Source organism: Gambusia affinis, linkage group LG06 (assembly GCF_019740435.1).
Source record: "Gambusia affinis linkage group LG06, SWU_Gaff_1.0, whole genome shotgun sequence".
Taxonomy (NCBI): domain Eukaryota; kingdom Metazoa; phylum Chordata; class Actinopteri; order Cyprinodontiformes; family Poeciliidae; genus Gambusia; species Gambusia affinis.
Genome location: NC_057873.1, coordinates 30,979,677 through 30,997,986, shown reverse-complemented (window position 1 = coordinate 30,997,986; position 18,310 = coordinate 30,979,677). Strand labels below are relative to the sequence as shown.

The window sequence follows — 18,310 nt, the reverse complement described above, 5'->3', positions numbered from 1 at the left end:
ATGAACTGTGACATAAAATGGCAAAGTCCATGCCACTCTGTGTGAGAAATCCCACGAACATCCAGCTAATCGTTTGTCAAATAGGGGAGACAGACAATAAATATAAAATCATCTTGTCTCACCCACATCAGTACTTAATGTGAAGCATTCAGAGTTTCTTGATGCATTTGAAAGCCTTCTAGGGATCTTCAAATCAGTGTTGTAAATGAGAGTACAGCAGGACAACCAATGTCAAACAGGATCTCAGTCAAGTGAAGCAGCCATTCCAGAAACGAGTGTGGCCATTCCTGCGTAGCCCTTGAAAAATCTGGGTAGAAACTTATCATGTGGCTCTGCCAGTGAACATCAACCCAACTCTGTTGTCTACCTTCTGACCCACTCCTTCTGCTGGAACTTCAGAAAGTGGACAATTAAAGGCCTTGGTGGGATTCCTGGTCTAGTTGGGAGCAGTAACCAATGAATGTGACCGGTGGACTTCTGTGTTGTGTGCGTTATGTGGTGATCAGACAAACCACAAGATATCAAGTCTGAGTTTGGAGGCAGTTTCTGTTTATTTAACATGACAATCGGGAGATGTTATTAGCACATAACATGTGCTTCAGTTCGCCAGCCTGATCTATACAAAATAATAGTGCTAGCATGCAGTGCACATCATGCTCATAACAAAACCAAGCATTTAGTATCATCAAATATCATAAAGGCGTAATAAGATAAGATAAGATAAGATTTATTTATCATTGTCATCAACAGATTACAATGAGATTAAGACTGTGCTTGACTCGAGTTAAAGTGCAGGTTATATACACATACACAACACACAATATAAATATGCATACATAAAAGATAAAAAAACAAACATCACAAAACGAGAAATAAATAGACATCAGAAGATGGTTGCAGCGCCTGGAGAAGTCGCAGAGTATACAGAATTTACATTTTTAACAGAGTGGTGTCAAGAGTAGAAGTTCTTATGCCTTTGAATTTAGCGCCATGATTGCCATCGGGTAGAAACAGTTTTTTAGGCGATTTGTCCTGGTTTTTATTGCTCTGTATCTCTTGCCTGATGGCAGCAGCTGGAAGAGACCATGACCAGGGTGTGAAGAGTCATTTAAAATGTCCATAACTTTCTTGCAGAGCCTAGAAGTGTAAATCTGTTCCATGGTGGGGAGGGGGCAGCCTATGGTTCTCTCTGCTGCCCTGACAACCCTCTGGAGCGCCTTCTTGTCCGAGGACGTGCTGCTGCCATACCAGACACACAGACTGTACATGAGCACACTCTCTATGGAGCAGTGATAGAAGGCCTGCAGCAGGTCTGAGGGGAGACAGTTCTTTTTGAGGATTCTCAGAAAGTACAGTCTCCGCTGTGCCTTCTTCAGCAGCTCATTGGTGTTGGTGCTCCAGGTTAGCTTGTCCTCCAACTCCATGCCCAGAAACCTGAACACTGGGACCCTCTCCACACAGGTCCCACTGATGGTGAGAGGCTGGATGTCCGTGTTGTTCTTCCTGAAGTCGATCACCAGCTCCTTTGTTTTGGAGATGTTGAGGAGTAGGTTATTGACTTTGCACCACTCTGACAGTCGCTTCACCTCATCCCTGTACTCCAGCTCCCACTTCCCGTCTGAGATGAGACCAACAACAGTCGTGTCATCTGCAAACTTTTTGATCTTGTTGCTGAGGTGGTTGGAGACACAGTCATGAGGGTAAAGGGTGTAGAGAAGTGAGTTGAGCACACGACCCTGTGGCGATCCGGTGTTCAGGCTCAGAGCAGTGGAGGTGTGGGGGCCCAGTCTGACCCTCTGGGAGCAACCTGTTAGGAAGTCCAGGATCCAACTGCAGGTGGCTGATGGGAGCCCAAGGTTTACTAGTTTGGACACCAGACGTTGGGGGAGTATAGTGTTAAATGCTGAGCTGAAGTCCACAAAGAGCATTCTGACTTAGCTCCCCTGCTTCTCTAAGTGGGTCAGAGTGGCATGAAGTGCTGTGGATACAGAGTCCTCTGTGGACCTCTTTGCTTTGTAGGGAAATTGGAGAGGGTCCAGCTCAGCAGGCAGGCAGGCGAGGATGTGACTCCGCACCAGTCTCTCGAAGCAATTCATGATGATCGGTGTGAGTGCCACTGGACGGTAGTCATTCAGGGTGTTGATGTTGGTTCTTTTCGGCAGGGGGACAATGGTAGAGGACTTTAGGCAAGGAGCGACAGTGGCTTGAGACAACTCAAGTGAAAATATTCAAAAACTGGGCAGAGTTTCCCCCAGTGTATTATCAGCCAGGCAGCCTGCCACGCTTTACTAGGCCCCCAGCCAAGCTAATGAAGCTAATTGGGGGGGGGGATTGCTTTTTTTTTTAAATTCTTAAAGCCATTTAAGAATTTTCAGCAAGATTTATTTCTAAATCTTGCTGAGCAGATTTATTTCTAAAAATAGGTTTATAGTTTATGCATTTAAAGCCGAAAGAGCGGACCAATCACATATCTGGCGCCTCTCGCCCACTGCCCCTGCTTAATTTCTTAAGCTTTCACTCAAACTGGACACAGGTTGGCCTGTATGGATATTTACATCAACCCCCTTTGAGGAATTATGTTTCTACCCTATGTCAAAGTAAGAGTTTACAATGAACTGTGTATTCTGCTGAAACACTTCAGTACATTGCTTATTTAAAAAAGATTCAAGTTTATGTTTTTTAGTGAAACAAGAGATGAACCAGAAACCAGAGTAACACAACTATAAGAAAACTAATTATATTTAATTTTTAAGCCAGTTTGTACACCCAGGATCTCGTAAAATAAACAGTAACTCAGAAAATATAATACTACCGTTAAATAGAGTTTAATATCCAAACACTTTTGGTATAATCATGCATCTGTCTTCAGAATAGATATTAACTTGTTCATCTTCATTAAAGCGGTTCAATTGCCCCATAAACTGACCTGGACAGACATTGGTGTGAGAATTTCAAATGTCAGAGTCAATTTTAAAACAAATTTTTCAGTGTGTCATCCTGACACCGGCTCTCTTACCTCTCAGGACGTGAGCCTACAGCAGAGTTCTGTTTAGAATTTTATTCCACCAAATGCATAGTTCCAAGATAAATGGCCTCTGTTTATCCCCAATACTGCCCAGAATTAAATATATATCTTTGTATGCATTAAAAAGTTATGATTTATGATACAATTACAATTGTGCATTTTTGGATTTTTCCCAAAAATAGATTTAATATTCCAATAAATGTTGTGGTTATAATGTTATTACAGTAGTAATGGATATGTGTTCAACTAACTCTGCTTCTCTGTTTTAGAACTCAGAAATTAAGGTTCATGAAGTTGATTTAAGAAGAAACAAGTGCTTGTTTTGTTTTGTTTGCATTATTTTCTAAGTTCTGATTGCTCATTCATTTTTAATTGTGCATTTTAATGTAATTGTGCAATTTAAACCAAATAATTATTTCATAATATGCAAGAAAAAAACTTCCTTCACCTAGTTAAAGAGCGCACATTCTCTTTAACTAATTGAGAACGTGTGCTTGAATTAAGTAGTACTTAATACTTCTATAAGTATTACCTAATACTTATTTTATTTAATAATAAAATAAATTAATCATTTTATTAAGTTAAAAAATTACTAGTGTAATTCAAGCATAGAGTTTTATAGAGTTTTTGTTGTCTTATTTTTTTCAGGGCAGAGCAAACTTTGCAGATAGAAGACTTTCAGGATGAAGAAAGTTCAAAAGATTCATATTAAAGAGCTCTGAGAAAACAGAGCTGATCTGAGACATGAATTGCACAAACAAGCTACAAAGCAGCAGTGATCGTCATCCACCATCACTGTCAGAAATGAAGGTCTGACATTTTCAACATCCGATTACAACATAAGATGACCTTCTTTATACCGGCAGTTTTCAGACTAAATGAGCGTCTCTGTACTTTGACTAAAATATGTTTGCATAAAACTGCATCTCAAACAATTTTTATAACTTGAAGACATTCAGTCCTTCTGTTACTCTTTCCAGAAATTAAAAGTGGAAAACCTTTCTTTGATAAAGTAAAAGTTGAGTCAAAAAGTTGAGTAGTTCAAGAATTTTGCGGGAAAAGGCAGTATTAACCTCGACCCACCCCCGGTAGAAACAGAAGCACACAACATTAAACGTAGTACTGGTTCATATTTTTGCTGCCTTTCATTTACATCAACTGTGATTTTCCCATTTTTGTGCTCAGTGACATGACTGTAATAATATAAGCTGCATTGTGTCGGGTGCCTGGCCAAGGCCTGACTGGGGCCTGCAGTCTGATGGAGATTTATGGCCTGCAGGATGATGGGGCCTGTGAGGCTGATGGCTGGCCAGCTGACAGGTCGGCAGGGCTGTCCATCTAGACCAGGGGTGGGCAATCCTGGTCCTCGAGGGCTGGTGTCCTGCAACTATGTCCATCCATCCATCCATCCATCTTCTTCTGCTTATCCAGGGTCGGTTTGCGGGGGTAGCAGCTTCAGAAGGGAGGTCCAGACTTCCCTCTCCCCAGCCACTTCTTCCAACTCCTCCGGAGGAATCCCAGGGCGTTCCCAGGCCAGCCAAGAGACATAGTCCCTCCAGCATGTCTTGGGTCTTCCCCGGGGCCTCCTGCAACTGTGTTTTTTTCTTGAAAGTGTACCACTTAAACGTTATTTGGCGAGTAATAAGTTGAATTTAAGGGTGGTTTTGGCATAATCTGGATTGTGAGTATCAAATGGATTAAAGACAGTTATTGGAGATATAGAGCAAGCTAAAGTCTTAAGGGATGGAAGCATACTTATCATTTGTAAAAATGTTGAGCAAAAGAATAAGGTGCTGATGGTTGCAGCTGGAGAGTATTTAATGAAAGTACAATGGGGAGTGATCATTATCCAAGTTTTGTCAGGATAGGAATGGATGTAGAAGAAGACGAGGTAGAAATTGAGGGGAGGTGGAAATGTGGGAAAGCAAACTGGGATAGTTTTAAATTGATGAGTGAGGTTAAAATGAAAAATGTAGATACAAGCCAGCTTCAGATTGTACAAGTAAACAGATAAATGAATTAAATTCAGAAATTAGTAAATGTATTATTAATACAGCCAAAATATTTATTCCTAGAAGTAGTGGTATTAAAAAAAGGATTCTGGTGTCCTTGCTGGACACCAGAATGTTCAACAGCAATTAAACAGCATAACAAGGCTTTTAAAACACATTTGTTTCCAAAATCTAATTAATTATAAGAGGAAACTGGCAAAAGTTAGGAAAACTATTAGAAATGCTAAAAGGGATTATTGGAGGAAGTCTTTGGGGAAAAATACTGCTTCAGACAGGGTTTGGAGTACTGTTAAAAATGTTTGGGAGTTCAAAAGAATATTTTTTCTCAGTAATAAAACATAATAGAAATATTAGAATAGGTAATAAAAAAGCTGAATCAAAATACATCTTATTCCACAGCACATCTATATGTTAAGTTTGTTAAAGTCAAGCATAACTGACCTACTTCCCTCTCCCTCGCTATATTTTTTCTTAGTTAAAACTTATTTTTCACCTTGTTATATAGTCTTAGTGTAGACAGTTCATAGCAAAACACTGCATCCCTTTTTATATAAGCTCATATTTAAGTCTAGCAGGGAAATGGGGCGGGAACTTGCCCCATTTCCCTGCTGCAAGGTGTCCAGTTTGAAATAACATTGGAGCTCATTAAAGAATATTGTGATATATACCATGTATTGTGATATAGCAAAATATATCATCCGCATATCCTCCAGCCCTAAGTCCAACACACTTATTTTCAACAGCTAAATCACCTACTAAGTGCAGTCAGGTTCTCCAGAGTCCTGCTAATGACCTCATTATTTGACTCAGGTGTGTTGAAGTAGAGATACATCTCAAAGTTGCAGGAGACCGGCGCTCCAGGCCCGGAGTTGCCCACCCCTGATCTAGACAGAAAGGAGTTCTGAATTGCTGAAACGCTCCATCACCAGTGATTTGCTATGAATGCTTACCCATTGCCTGAGAGCGGTGAGAATGGAGGAGAGGTCTGGGAGGATACCAGAGGTAATTTGTGAGATAATTTGTGAAACATATTATAAAACTATTGCCACAAGATAGTGGTGATAATCAACCCAGCCGTCAACTCTGAAGCATCAAGACCAGCGGCTGGGTTGATGAGAGGGAGTTATGACTGAACCTTTAGGGCAGGGGTCCCCAAAGTCAGTCCTCGAGGGCCGGCATCCTGCATGTTTTAGTTCTCTCCCTGGTGGCACCAACAACCTTTTCAGCATGTCAGTGTTCTTCTTATGCCTTCTAACAAGTCATCATTTGATCCAGATGCGTTAAACCAGGGAGAGAACTAAAACATGCAGGAGGCCGGCCCTCCAGGACCAACTGTGGGGACCCCTGCTTTAGGGAGTGCCAGGCTTCCTGTGATCTAAATAAATGAGGCCTGGAAATGGCCAAATGGAAAGCACATAAATCTTGGATATAAAGACCAGGCAGGGCCATGGAGACTTCACAAGAGAGGGACCCAAGTGTTGAGAGCCAAACACTAACTTAAGAGCATGGTGTGAAAGAGGCATAAGTACTGCGGTGTCTCTTTGAGCATTCTGAAACTAATTTACTAGAATGGGATGGTGAACAACAGCGGCTGAGATAAACTATATTAGGTGATGGATTTAAATGCTATTTTTACCCATCATTCATCAAGGAAAGGACATTTAATTTATATAGCATATTTTCAGCAACAAAACAATTCAAAAAGCGTTTAAAAGAATTAGAACCGAACCTAAAGAAAGACGAAAGTAAAGTCTTAAGCTCAATATGAATTCCTCATAAATCAATCATTTTTAAACTAATAGGGGATAGACAATGTCACCATTGAATTGCAAGGGAGCTGATTAAATGAATAGTGAAGGTGAGGACCCTGTCGAGTCGTTTCAGAAGGTTTCCAAGCTGCACAGAATTTAGTTAAGGTGCGCAACACCAAGGAGAGGGACTTGAGAAATAACATTGATTGGATGTTGGAGTGATCTGCGGGGATAGCAGAGTTGGTGACTGCTACATGGTGCGATGAAGGAAGGCTTGGTGTGTGGGTGAACAGTAGCTTTAAAGATCGGATTGCCTGTGCAATGTTTCTAAAGTAGTGATTAAATGAAAGTTTCATTTGTAGCTTGTGGTACATTTCAGCAGGGGTAGCAGGAAGTTCCCCATATTATGACAGAAATGTTACATCTTTTCCAGGTACCCATTAAAAGATCAGAACCAGAAGACCGAATCCACCAGAAGGATGTTATGACCGCAGATGTTTAATGGGTTGAGGTGCTAGACCATTCAGAGATTTATGAACAACAGCGTTTTAGGTCTGTTCACTAAGCTATGATGACTGATGAGAGGACTTTCAAACTGTGGTGATGTGCTGCATCTCCCTGGTTTTCATTAAGACACTGCTGCAGATATCAGTACAACTAAAGATAAATGCATGGATAAGTTTCTCGAGATCCTGAAGTGTTTTAATTTTGTACTGAGGGCAACGAGACAAAGTTTGGATCGCTACGAGATGAGCATGAAGTCATGCTCTGAATGACCTGGGAAAGAGGACTCTCATGAAGTTCGGATCGTTGTGCAGATTGTAATGATCAGAATCACTACTCAGCCCCAGAATGCCAGTGCGTTGACGGGTTCCCCCTGTGCCTTCTGAGAAAGGTGCAACATTGATCTAGCTGTGTTGGGATGGGTTCCATCCTCCCCACTCTGTATACCAGGTGAGGTCCAGAAGCGCACCACTGATTGATGTGTGCCTTTATAGTTGGGCTGGCCATTGCTTAGGTGTGTGTCTTTTTTTTTTTCTCCTGCTACATGTCGGCTGCCTGAGTGGCTTGTATTTCTGATCTGCTCATCTGAGATTGTCAGAACCATCTTACAATCAGTGGCTGGGATTGCGGTTGGTTTTGGGTGCTACACCTACCCTTCCACAAAGTCAGCTGTGCATTTCTGAAATGTTGCTCTGCTGGCATTACTGGCTGCGGCTGAAGGTTGTTGAGGCGTGCAGCTTCCACCTGTTTCCTACCTGCTTATCCGCTCTATCCCTGGGTAGGCTGCATCTCTGCTCCTGGATAATCTACCTGCTATTTGGATTATAATTCATTTTTACCTGGATCCACCGTTGAGGAGTTTTTTGTTTGACTGGACCATTTTGTAGCTGCAGCGCTCTGGACGCTCTGCTGTCTGGTCTTGCTGTTGTTTGGTTGGGCTGTTTGACTGGATCTGTTGCAGATTGGGGAGGTTGTTGCGTGGGCAAGGCATGCCTCCTCTGACCCCGTGAAAATGAATGTAAAACTGGACAAGGATAGTTGATCCACTGGTTGAAGTATTTTTTTTTTCTGTAATTCAGTTTGTGTTCAGTTGCATTTAATATACAACTTTTCAAAGATTTTCCTACTGGTCACATAACGCTTAAAAAAATAGTCAGATAAACTTGTGTGGTAGCTAATGTGTTCTTGTTGCTGGCACACACCCTTGAAACTGTTGAATTAGGCATGAGCTAATGAAATTAATCCAATTAAAATGATGAGAGCTCAATTTTATGTTCCAACGTTAAGGACACTCATTCCAGTAAAAGTTCTTCACAAAGTCAACACAAACTTGTTTTTCTCTTTCTGTCTCACTTCCAAAGAAAATAATTAAAATACTACAGCACACAGAATTATAGTTAATTTTATTACCAAAAAACTTTTCTGTCTTTGTTGTTAGTTTTACCCCGAATAATGGGCTAATTTGTGGGAGATTAAATTTAAATTTAATGGGTAAAGGGTTTTGAAGTATCCAAGGATCTAATTGAAATAAATCTGATGAAAGCTCATCAAATTCCAAAAACATGTAGAGCTGAAACAGTTAGTCAATATACTATAATTATAAGGCAAAGTATACTGTTTGGTCTATCCAGCTGCAGTGAGTGTTTTACCCTGGTAAATGGTGAATAATCTCCCACCACCTGACTAATATTGTGTAATGTATGAACATTACATGATCATTTAAGACAAAAATAATAATAAAAAAAAAACTTTTGCAAAATTTCCATCATAGCTATGAATGTTTTTTCTTTAACGCATCACAGTCATAGTTTTGACAAAAGGAGCAGAATTTACACCTTTAAAGGCAAGACAGTTTTGTAATAATCCCATTTTTTCAGTGTTAGAACAACAGAGGTTCTCTGCTTAGACCACACCCCTGTGGGATGTGGTCAGCACTGTATGCTGGGTGATTAAATATTGATCCGGATCCTGTGTGAGGTTAGGAAATAAGGAGAACAGTGCTTATTTATCTCTTCTCCCTATGTTAATGTCAGAGATCTAGAGATTTACCATTTACCATTCAATGGTGACTCTAATATCTTGAAATAATGAGATAGTTAGTTAAAATATATTTAAGTTAGTTTAGCGGTCATCATGGAAAAATAATAAGAAAATTCATAATGCAATATTCACTCTATGATTTGTACTAAGTATTTATTTAATTTTTTTACATTTAGCTGAACCAATTTTGATTATTTTTTTCTAACTGTGCGGCAGCATGGGCAGGCATTGCCGGGCATTGCCCGCCCACAACGTCAGCTGTGCCCCCCTGGACTATAAGCTGTTTGTTGTTTTTACCCTGAAGTGGCAACTCTCTGTTATTCCTGTATCGATTTGATACAGTAGGGACTTTCACACTTCCCATATTTGAATCACTTTCATATGGGTACATCTTTACGGAGTCCCAGCCACACAAACTTTTCCCCTACCAGTTTAACAGAAGCTTTAATGCCTGGGTGTGAAAGAGAATGAACTGCATCAAAAACCCCCCAACACCAACTAGTAAGGACCAAAGGCCGAGGTTTTTCAGTCAAGACATCACAAAGAAGGGTTGAACCACACTCATGAAAGGAGACCTCCTCTAAATACAAACTGGATACAGCCACTATAAAAGCCAGAATATCCTGGTGGGTCAGTTGGTCTGTGGCCATGGTGAGGTAGTCCACACCTAAATTCACAAAAGCAACCTTTGCTCTGGACAGACATTCAACCACCAGATTATTCTTGCCAGCCACATGCTGAATGTCAGTGGTGAACTCTGAAATGGCAGACAAATGCCGTTGCTGACGAGCCGACCACGTTTCAGAAACTTTTGTCATGGCAAAAGTGAGAGGCTTGTCATCAACAAAAGCAGTAAAGTCCCTGCCCTCCAACATGAAGAGGAAATGGTGTGTTGCCAGAAAAAGAGCAAGCAGTTTCCTATCAAAGGTACTATATATTTTTTCGGCATCCCGGAGTTTCCTGCTAAAAAAAGCGATGGGTTGCCAGGCACCATCCACCCACTGCTCACAAACTGCCCCAACTGCATAATCAGTTGTTAGAGTCACAGGAGCCGCTGGGGATGGATGGGCCAGAAGCACAGGGTTAGGCAAGGCCTTTTTGGCATCATTGAATGCCTGCACCCGCTCACGGATCCACTCTATCTGCTGGTCCCCTTTTTTGCCTATAAGTCCTTCATACAAGGGGTGCATGAGGTGAGCTGCCTGTGGGATGAAACGGTTATAAATGTTTATAAACTTTCATGTAAGGATCATATAAACATTGGTACAGGAGAAACTGCTCTTTATCATCCGGTTTGGGTGAAAGGTGGTGTAGGCGATGCATACCGAGTGTAACCGGTGTATACTACTAGTGTTCTTCACCGATAACCTAGTCTTATACAGTCGGTTAACCTTGATGTGTTCTGCGTTGTGTTCAGATGAAGAAGGGAGTCAGACCATAGGAGTTGCTGGTTGTTCTTTATTGCAGAGGCCTGCACAAATAGAAATAAAAATGCCCTTTAACATGCAGCTCTTCCATTCACAGGAGTCGGAATTCCCCTCTTCTCAGGCAGCCTAGCGCCAACTGCAAGTAGCACAGTGCTATTTTGCTTGTAAATAAATCCACAATAAAAAAGGTAGATTTCTTGTAAAATAAAAATAAAAACCTCTGAATCAGATGTTTTGTGCCCTAAATACAACCAGCTTAAACATTGTAGAACAGAACAGAACCAAATACACATACCTGCACAAATAGAAATAAAAATACCCTTTAACATGCAGCTCTTCCATTCACAGGAGTCGGAATTCCCCTAGCAGACAAGCACATGGAGAAACCCTGTGACTAACTAATAACAATATCTTCTCTAACATTTAAGAACAATTTTCTTAACTTGTCAAAAAGAATACTCCTTTGTATGTATTAAAACAAATCACAGCTGCATGTATTTACAATTATTTTACATACTTCATAAAACTCTAGCATAACCAAAAGCAAAGAAAACTTCCTACCTCTTCTCAGGCAGCCTAGCCAACTGAAGGTAGTACAGTACTGATGCCATAAGATGCTCTCTTAAAGTGACAGTACAGGTAATAGTGCTTATCTAAATAAGTAAAATAATAAAATTCTTAAAATATGACAAAGAAATAAGATTCTTCATTGTTAATCAGGATTTGGTGAAATTTCAAATATTATAATAATAAAAAAATAAAGCACATTTTCTAAAGTTGTTACATTCACCCCCCGTGAAATTCACCAAAATCCTGAGCATGATCTAAAGAAAGGTAACCAAAGAGGATATGTCTACAACCGATATATTCTGGCACAAATGAAGAGTGAGACCTAGTCCACATGTCAACATAAAAGTTACCCTCTACAGAAGGTTCAGGAAAGAAAGAGATTGATCAGGTCTCTTCAATTCCCTAGCTCAGTGTCACGCCTGTTACGTAACACAGCATCTGGCCCATAAGACTCCTACAATGTAAATAATCCTCATCAACCTGAAACTAAACACTTCCTAATCAAAATCTGTATAGGAAGCACTAAAAAAAAACAGAAGCCATAGATAACACATCCACCACACAACTGGAATCATTGCTTAACAGTGTGGAATGGGCCAACATGCAGAATGCTAGAACTCTTTGAAAAAGGCCTCTGGACCATAGATTCTATCAGTCTGTTCACTGATTTAACTAGTCGTCCAGCACGGGTTCTAATTTGGCCATCACTCTCAATATTTGACTGTGAAGCGCTTGGAGCAGAAATGGCAGCATGATGCCTAGTTCTTTCGGCTGAAGAATCAGAATCCGCATCAGCTGAAGCCACAGGTTCTCGTGACATTACACTATCGAATGCAGGTGTTCCAGACTCTAATGGAGCCCCAAGCTCAGGCACAACTGGCACTACAGAACCTGCAGAGTGCATTGAATCCCCCTGCTCATTATCAGACGTTGAGGCTTGCTCTGACTGACATGGAGGAAAAAGGGATCATTAGGAAGTCTTCAAGTGAATATGCCTCCCCTCTGGTGATGGTATGGAAGAAAGATGGTGGGCTTCGCCTTTGCAATGACTTCAGGTGGCTGAATGCCCGCACAATAAAGGATGCCCACCCTTTACCTCACCAGTCTGACTGTCTGGCTGCGCTTGGAGGGAACTGCTTATTTAGTACGATGGACCTCACCTCAGGGTTTTTTAACATCCCCATGCATGACGATGACAAGAAGTACACGGCTTTTACGACTCCCCTTGGACTGTATGAATATAATCGCATGCCGCAAGGTCTTTGCAACAGTCCAGCATCATTCATGCGGATGATGATTGGAATATACTATTATAATAACTATAATATAATATAGTTATTATTATAGTTCACGGGGGGTGAACTCTCCGGTATGGTAGCCGGAATGGCCGATCATCCATCAGCCGAATACGATGGGAGTATCCATGCACCCTGCCACAATCCAGAGAATCTCTGGAAAATATATCTTGATACTCCATCAACAGCCTAACGAGACGGGACTTGCAATTCTCACTGACCTGACACGGGTCCAGATCAATAGCCTCCAAGCCCACATCACATAAGCTTTCAAGAGAGCCATCATTGTTGCATGTAGCAACCAGATCATTATCTTGCAACGTCTCTGAGCTTCCTGTCTGTTTCTCTGCAGCCATGTGCAGTCCCTGGAAGACATTGAAGTCCTCAACTGCTAAGCATGGTGATACATCAGCCAACTTGCAGTTCCGTTTCAGAGTTAAAGCTTTGTCAGATGGGTTTACTATTGTCATTGGCACCCATCTATCACCCCAAAGTGGTGTGATGAGTCGGCCCACTAGAACACCCCTTGGTACAGCTTTTGAACAGGTGGGCTCTACAAGGACAGTACTTCCGGCGGACATGGGGATATTGGCAGGAAGCTTGCCCCAAACTAGATGTTCATGTCTGGGAAGGAGGGTCACAGCTTGAGTCAACTTCACAGTCCCAATTTTGTCTGGAACCTCAGTACCCCTCCACCCTTCAACATTCGTGAACACCGACAAAAACTGCCCAATCTCTGGGTTAGAGGCAAATTCATGTCGACATGCAATGTCCCAATAGTCCTCACCCCCTTTCAGAACATGAATGATGTGTTTAATAACATTGGAGCCCAAAATGAGATCATCCTGTTGCCCAGGTATGACCAAAGTAGGTACACTACAGGAAACCCCATAGAGCTGCATGTTCAAGTGATAAAATCCTTCAGGCTCAGTCCGCATACCCCCACAGCCCACAAGAATTATGCTTTCTTGGGGATGATGTTTGTCAGGCAAAACTCCAGCAACTCTCAGCTTCTCCACTGCATGCTCACTAATACTGCATGCCATTGAGCCAGTGTCCAGCATGCCATTAAGCTGCACAGAGTGACTGACAATGACAGGGGTATAAAACAGCTCGCTGAACGCCTGAATCTTATGTGCTGCTTGAATGATGACTTTGGATCCCTTCGGTGCAGCAGCACAACTAGTTTCATAAAGGTCAGCCAAGTCACAGGAGTTGGAGAGGGATTCATGTGCAAAACCCATACCGCCCCTCCCTAGGCATGGGTATTTTAGTTTAACTGTTGGTTTGGCTCAGCAGAACTGCTTTCAGGTTGAAGTCTTCGCTGTGCAGTCTGCTGAGGGCAATCTCTCTTCCAGTGGCCTGGGGACAGACACTTTAAGCAGCGGTTTTCTCGTCTACAGTGACTCAATGTAGAATGGTCCTGAGAACCACAAGCCCTGCAAACTCTCTGTAAAGGCTGAGACACAGCACCTCTGCCACTCTGGGGTCTAGACACCTGGTCATGTTGTAGCACTAACCTGTCCAACAGGCTCACTAGGCTTCTTAGACAGTCACTATCAGTGCCGGCAGTTAGCGGCGTAGCAGGTGGAGGAATTCTAGGCTGTCTAGTTGGACCAGCAATGTCTGAAACAGGACTGTCAGTCTTATGCACATGACATTGGGAATGTACCTTGTGCACTGTGGCGGTCTCACTGAGCTGCTGAGTGTGTGGAGCATTCTGCGATTTCTTCCCCATCATGTGTTCGTCCAGCCTCTCTTGAATCTCGCTCGCCGACCACTTCTCTGCAGACTTAAATTTGAAGACACTGGCAAGAGGTAGGTCAGGGCAGTGCTTAATAAACATCATGCTCACTTCATGTTGTGGGTCATCGATCCCACGACCCTGTCTCTTTAAGCATTCATCCGCCACATCCATCATCTTGTTCAGCCGTATCCAGTACTCCATGGCATCCTCACTAGGCATCGGCAATGTGTTGTAGAAATCCGCCAGCGGCATACTGGAGTAAGTTAGCTCACTGAAGTGCCGTTTCAAGATGTCAAAGACTAAATGAGGGTTTTTGACATGGTCAATAGTCTTATCATTACGTAGTTTGATCCTCACCACATCCCCAGCTTTGCCCATTAGCCTTGCTAATATCTCCTGGGAATGTTCATGAACTGGTACAGCTCTCTTTCTTAAGTACAAAGACATGAGACTCTCCCATTCATGTACTGTGAATTTGTCTGAGCCATCACCTCTAAACATCGGTGGCTCTTTTGCGTCAGAGTGCATAACAAAACTCACATTGGGTGGAACCTCCTCACTTGACAGATTTGAAGCCCCTGCACTACATGGGCTCTCACCAGAAAGGAGCTGAGCTCTAATAGAATCACCCAGTTTCTCAGCCAACTGAGTAATAAGAGAGCCTAGATCTGTATTCTGCTCAACCTGATGGGATTCAGGCCGGCCCAAAAACCGGGTTGAAGTAAGTTGTGGGGTATCAAAAGTAGTATCTCCTCGTCCTGGTGTTTTGGGTTCTGATGTCTGGTTAAGAAACCCCCTCCCCACACCAAATTTGTATGGGCGAGCCACAAGATCTGAGTCCCCACCCTCAACAACATAGGTTTTAGACTCAGCCATGACACTCAAACTGTACACACAGTATTGAATTGTTAAACAAAAGCAAAGAGAATGGTAACCAACCAAAAACAGCAATTGCCACCAAATGGTAACGGATATCTAAAATAAACTCTGAAAAAGTGGCGGGAAAAAAAAAACAGGCTTCCAACAACAAAACCAATGCTTGTGCAATAATAAAGCGAGTTTTACACAAATACTTCAACGGTGTGAAAAGGAAATAACAACAAAGCTTAAACAGCTTCCCTCGCGAAACGAGCTGATGTTCGTTCTCAAATATGATCCAAAAGAAAGGTCACGGCACCATTGTAACCGGTGTATACTACTAGTGTTCTTCACCGATAACCTAGTCTTATACAGTCGGTTAACCTTGATGTGTTCTGCGTTGTGTTCAGATGAAGAAGGGAGTCAGACCATAGGAGTTGCTGGTTGTTCTTTATTGCAGAGGCCTGCACAAATAGAAATAAAATGCCCTTTAACATGCAGCTCTTCCATTCACAGGAGTCGGAATTCTCTTCTCAGGCAGCCTAGCGCCAACTGCAAGTAGCACAGTGCTATTTTGCTTGTAAATAAATCCACAATAAAAAAGGTAGATTTCTTGTAAAATAAAAATAAAAACCTCTGAATCAGATGTTTTGTGCCCTAAATACAACCAGCTTAAACATTGTAGAACAGAACAGAACCAAATACACATACCTGCACAAATAGAAATAAAAATGCCCTTTAACATGCAGCTCTTCCATTCACAGGAGTCGGAATTCCCCTAGCAGACAAGCACATGGAGAAACCCTGTGACTAACTAATAACAATATCTTCTCTAACATTTAAGAACAATTTTCTTAACTTGTCAAAAAGAATACTCCTTTGTATGTATTAAAACAAATCACAGCTGCATGTATTTACAATTATTTTACATACTTCATAAAACTCTAGCATAACCAAAAGCAAAGAAAACTTCCTACCTCTTCTCAGGCAGCCTAGCGCCAACTGAAGGTAGTACAGTACTGATGCCATAAGATGCTCTCTTAAAGTGACAGTACAGGTAATAGTGCTTATCTAAATAAGTAAAATAATAAAATTCTTAAAATATGACAAAGAAATAAGATTCTTCATTGTTAATCAGGATTTGGTGAAATTTCAAATATTATAATAATAAAAAAATAAAGCACATTTTCTAAAGTTGTTACACGAGTTACAAAACTTTGAAGCTGCACAACCACGCCCATTTAAAGGAAAAGTCATTATTTTCTGTCCACAAACAACACTGAAATATCAAACTTTGTTTCGACATCACTATGATCAACCAAATCTCTAAAATGCCCTTTCTAGCTGGCAGTGTAGGATCAAGCTCATTTCCTTTAAATCATCTGCTTTAGTGTCTGTGCGAGGAAGTGTTGTGAAATATCTCAGAAGCCAGCATGTTCACATTGTTTCCCTTTTGTCTACAAAATAAAACAACTGAATAAATAATGCTTCTAAAGCTTCATGTTTTTCTCCGAGAGTTGGAAATAGGTTCATTTATTTGACAATGTTTTTGAAGTATTCAAAGTACTCATAAAGTGAATGTATTTCTTTGTCCTTCCGGAGAAGCAGGAAAGCCAACATTATGATGTATAGTTAGCACAGAGCTTAATCCATGAATAGCAGTATTACATCCAGATCCATTTGCAGCCTCCGGCATCACATCTCTGACATCATGGACACTGCAGTGTGGCAACAGCTCCAGCTGAATAGGAAGCATCCTGATCAGAACGCTGATGTTTTATGTGCTTAATTTTCATTGTAATGTTGCATTCCCTGGTGTGCACACTGGAACATCAACCTCAGTGGGATTCAAGAGCTTAATCAGCTCCAGTTCTCTTTGACACTCACCATGATTAGTTTCCCTCTCCATCCATAATGAGCACATCTGTCTTCTCATGCGTAAACCATTGATTCTCTGTAATGTGACAATGCTATATGATGGGGGTTAAGAGCTGTAGCTTTCTGCTGTCGTAGCACCTCTGGAAACCAGGGGCTCTTCACGTTGAATGAATGAATGAAGTTCAAAGCTGATGAAATATTGAGGCAAATTTTGAACACTTTTGCTTCATTCAGTTATGTAACTTGTAACACTCACACACAGCCATTGCTTAAAGCTGAAGGAAGCTCCAGTTTGTGTTCCTGACCAGCAGGAGAGCTGCCTGACCTCACTATTCACAACTTGAGTGCTTACAGGCTTCAGTTCGATAAAGGCAACAAAATAAAAAAGCTCAGCTAAAGAAAGCATTCTGTCTTTTTCTTTCTAATAGACAGTGCTGCTGTATCCTTATTTACAAGTAAGGTATGTAGTTTTAATTCCATTTGTAACTCAACTAACGGACACTTGGACTGATTTTACTATGTTGGGTTTTCCCAACTGTACATAAAAACTGTTTAATGTGTGTGCTGGTAAGAATAACTTTAGGTGTGTTTTCTGTTAGCTGCATGTCATGATCAGGGCTGAGTGCTAGTATTTTTTTTTTTTGCACCATAAATAAAGTCCCTCAGCTCTGCCGCCCTGGTGGCCAGTTTCGACAGTGCCATAAAGGGGGGAAAACTTAGGACAATTCCAAGGTCCTGTGACCGACACACAAAATATTTTTTTTGTTGTTGTTAATAGAAATAGAAAAAATAAGGGGCCCTGTCAATTACAAAATTAATCATATTGTGCTTTTAAAACTTTGTTTTAGCAGTAAAAATTAAATGCTACCCCTCCCAGACCAAAAAAAGCACACATCCATATTTGTACTAAACACAACTCTGCATCTGCATGAAAGGGTTTGTTTGTGTTTAGCCCGCTCGACGGCGAAAGTGTTCAGCAGCAGCCATTAGAAGACAAGAACGGTTGTGGCAATTACTATGTTGCTAAGAAAAATTAGAGTGAAACAAGAGGGGCAATTTGTAACCCAGTTTTTCTCCAAGAAAGATGAGTAGACGGTGAGATTATCAACCATTTAGCATAATTAGCTTAGCTACAGTGTACTGTTTGCCTCCATTTCACACGCATTTAATGAAATAAGGAAATGAAAGTTACCAACATATTCA

At 41.3% G+C, this 18,310-nt stretch overlaps 1 protein-coding gene across 4 annotated transcripts in view; it reads left to right on the top strand.

Annotated features, from left to right (window-relative positions):
* Positions 1-18,310, top strand: part of sgsm2 (small G protein signaling modulator 2) — a 94,704-nt gene that overhangs the window by 20,102 nt on the left and 56,292 nt on the right. The window contains exon 1 of one of the 4 annotated variants that reach the window (XM_044118697.1): positions 5,956-6,039. The exons of the other annotated variants lie outside the window; for them this stretch is intronic. Within the exon in view, the coding sequence (XP_043974632.1) occupies positions 5,976-6,039 (64 nt within the window). The 5' untranslated portion in view covers positions 5,956-5,975. Of the gene's footprint in view, positions 1-5,955; positions 6,040-18,310 lie in introns of those variants that run through there. 4 annotated transcript variants of the gene reach the window in all.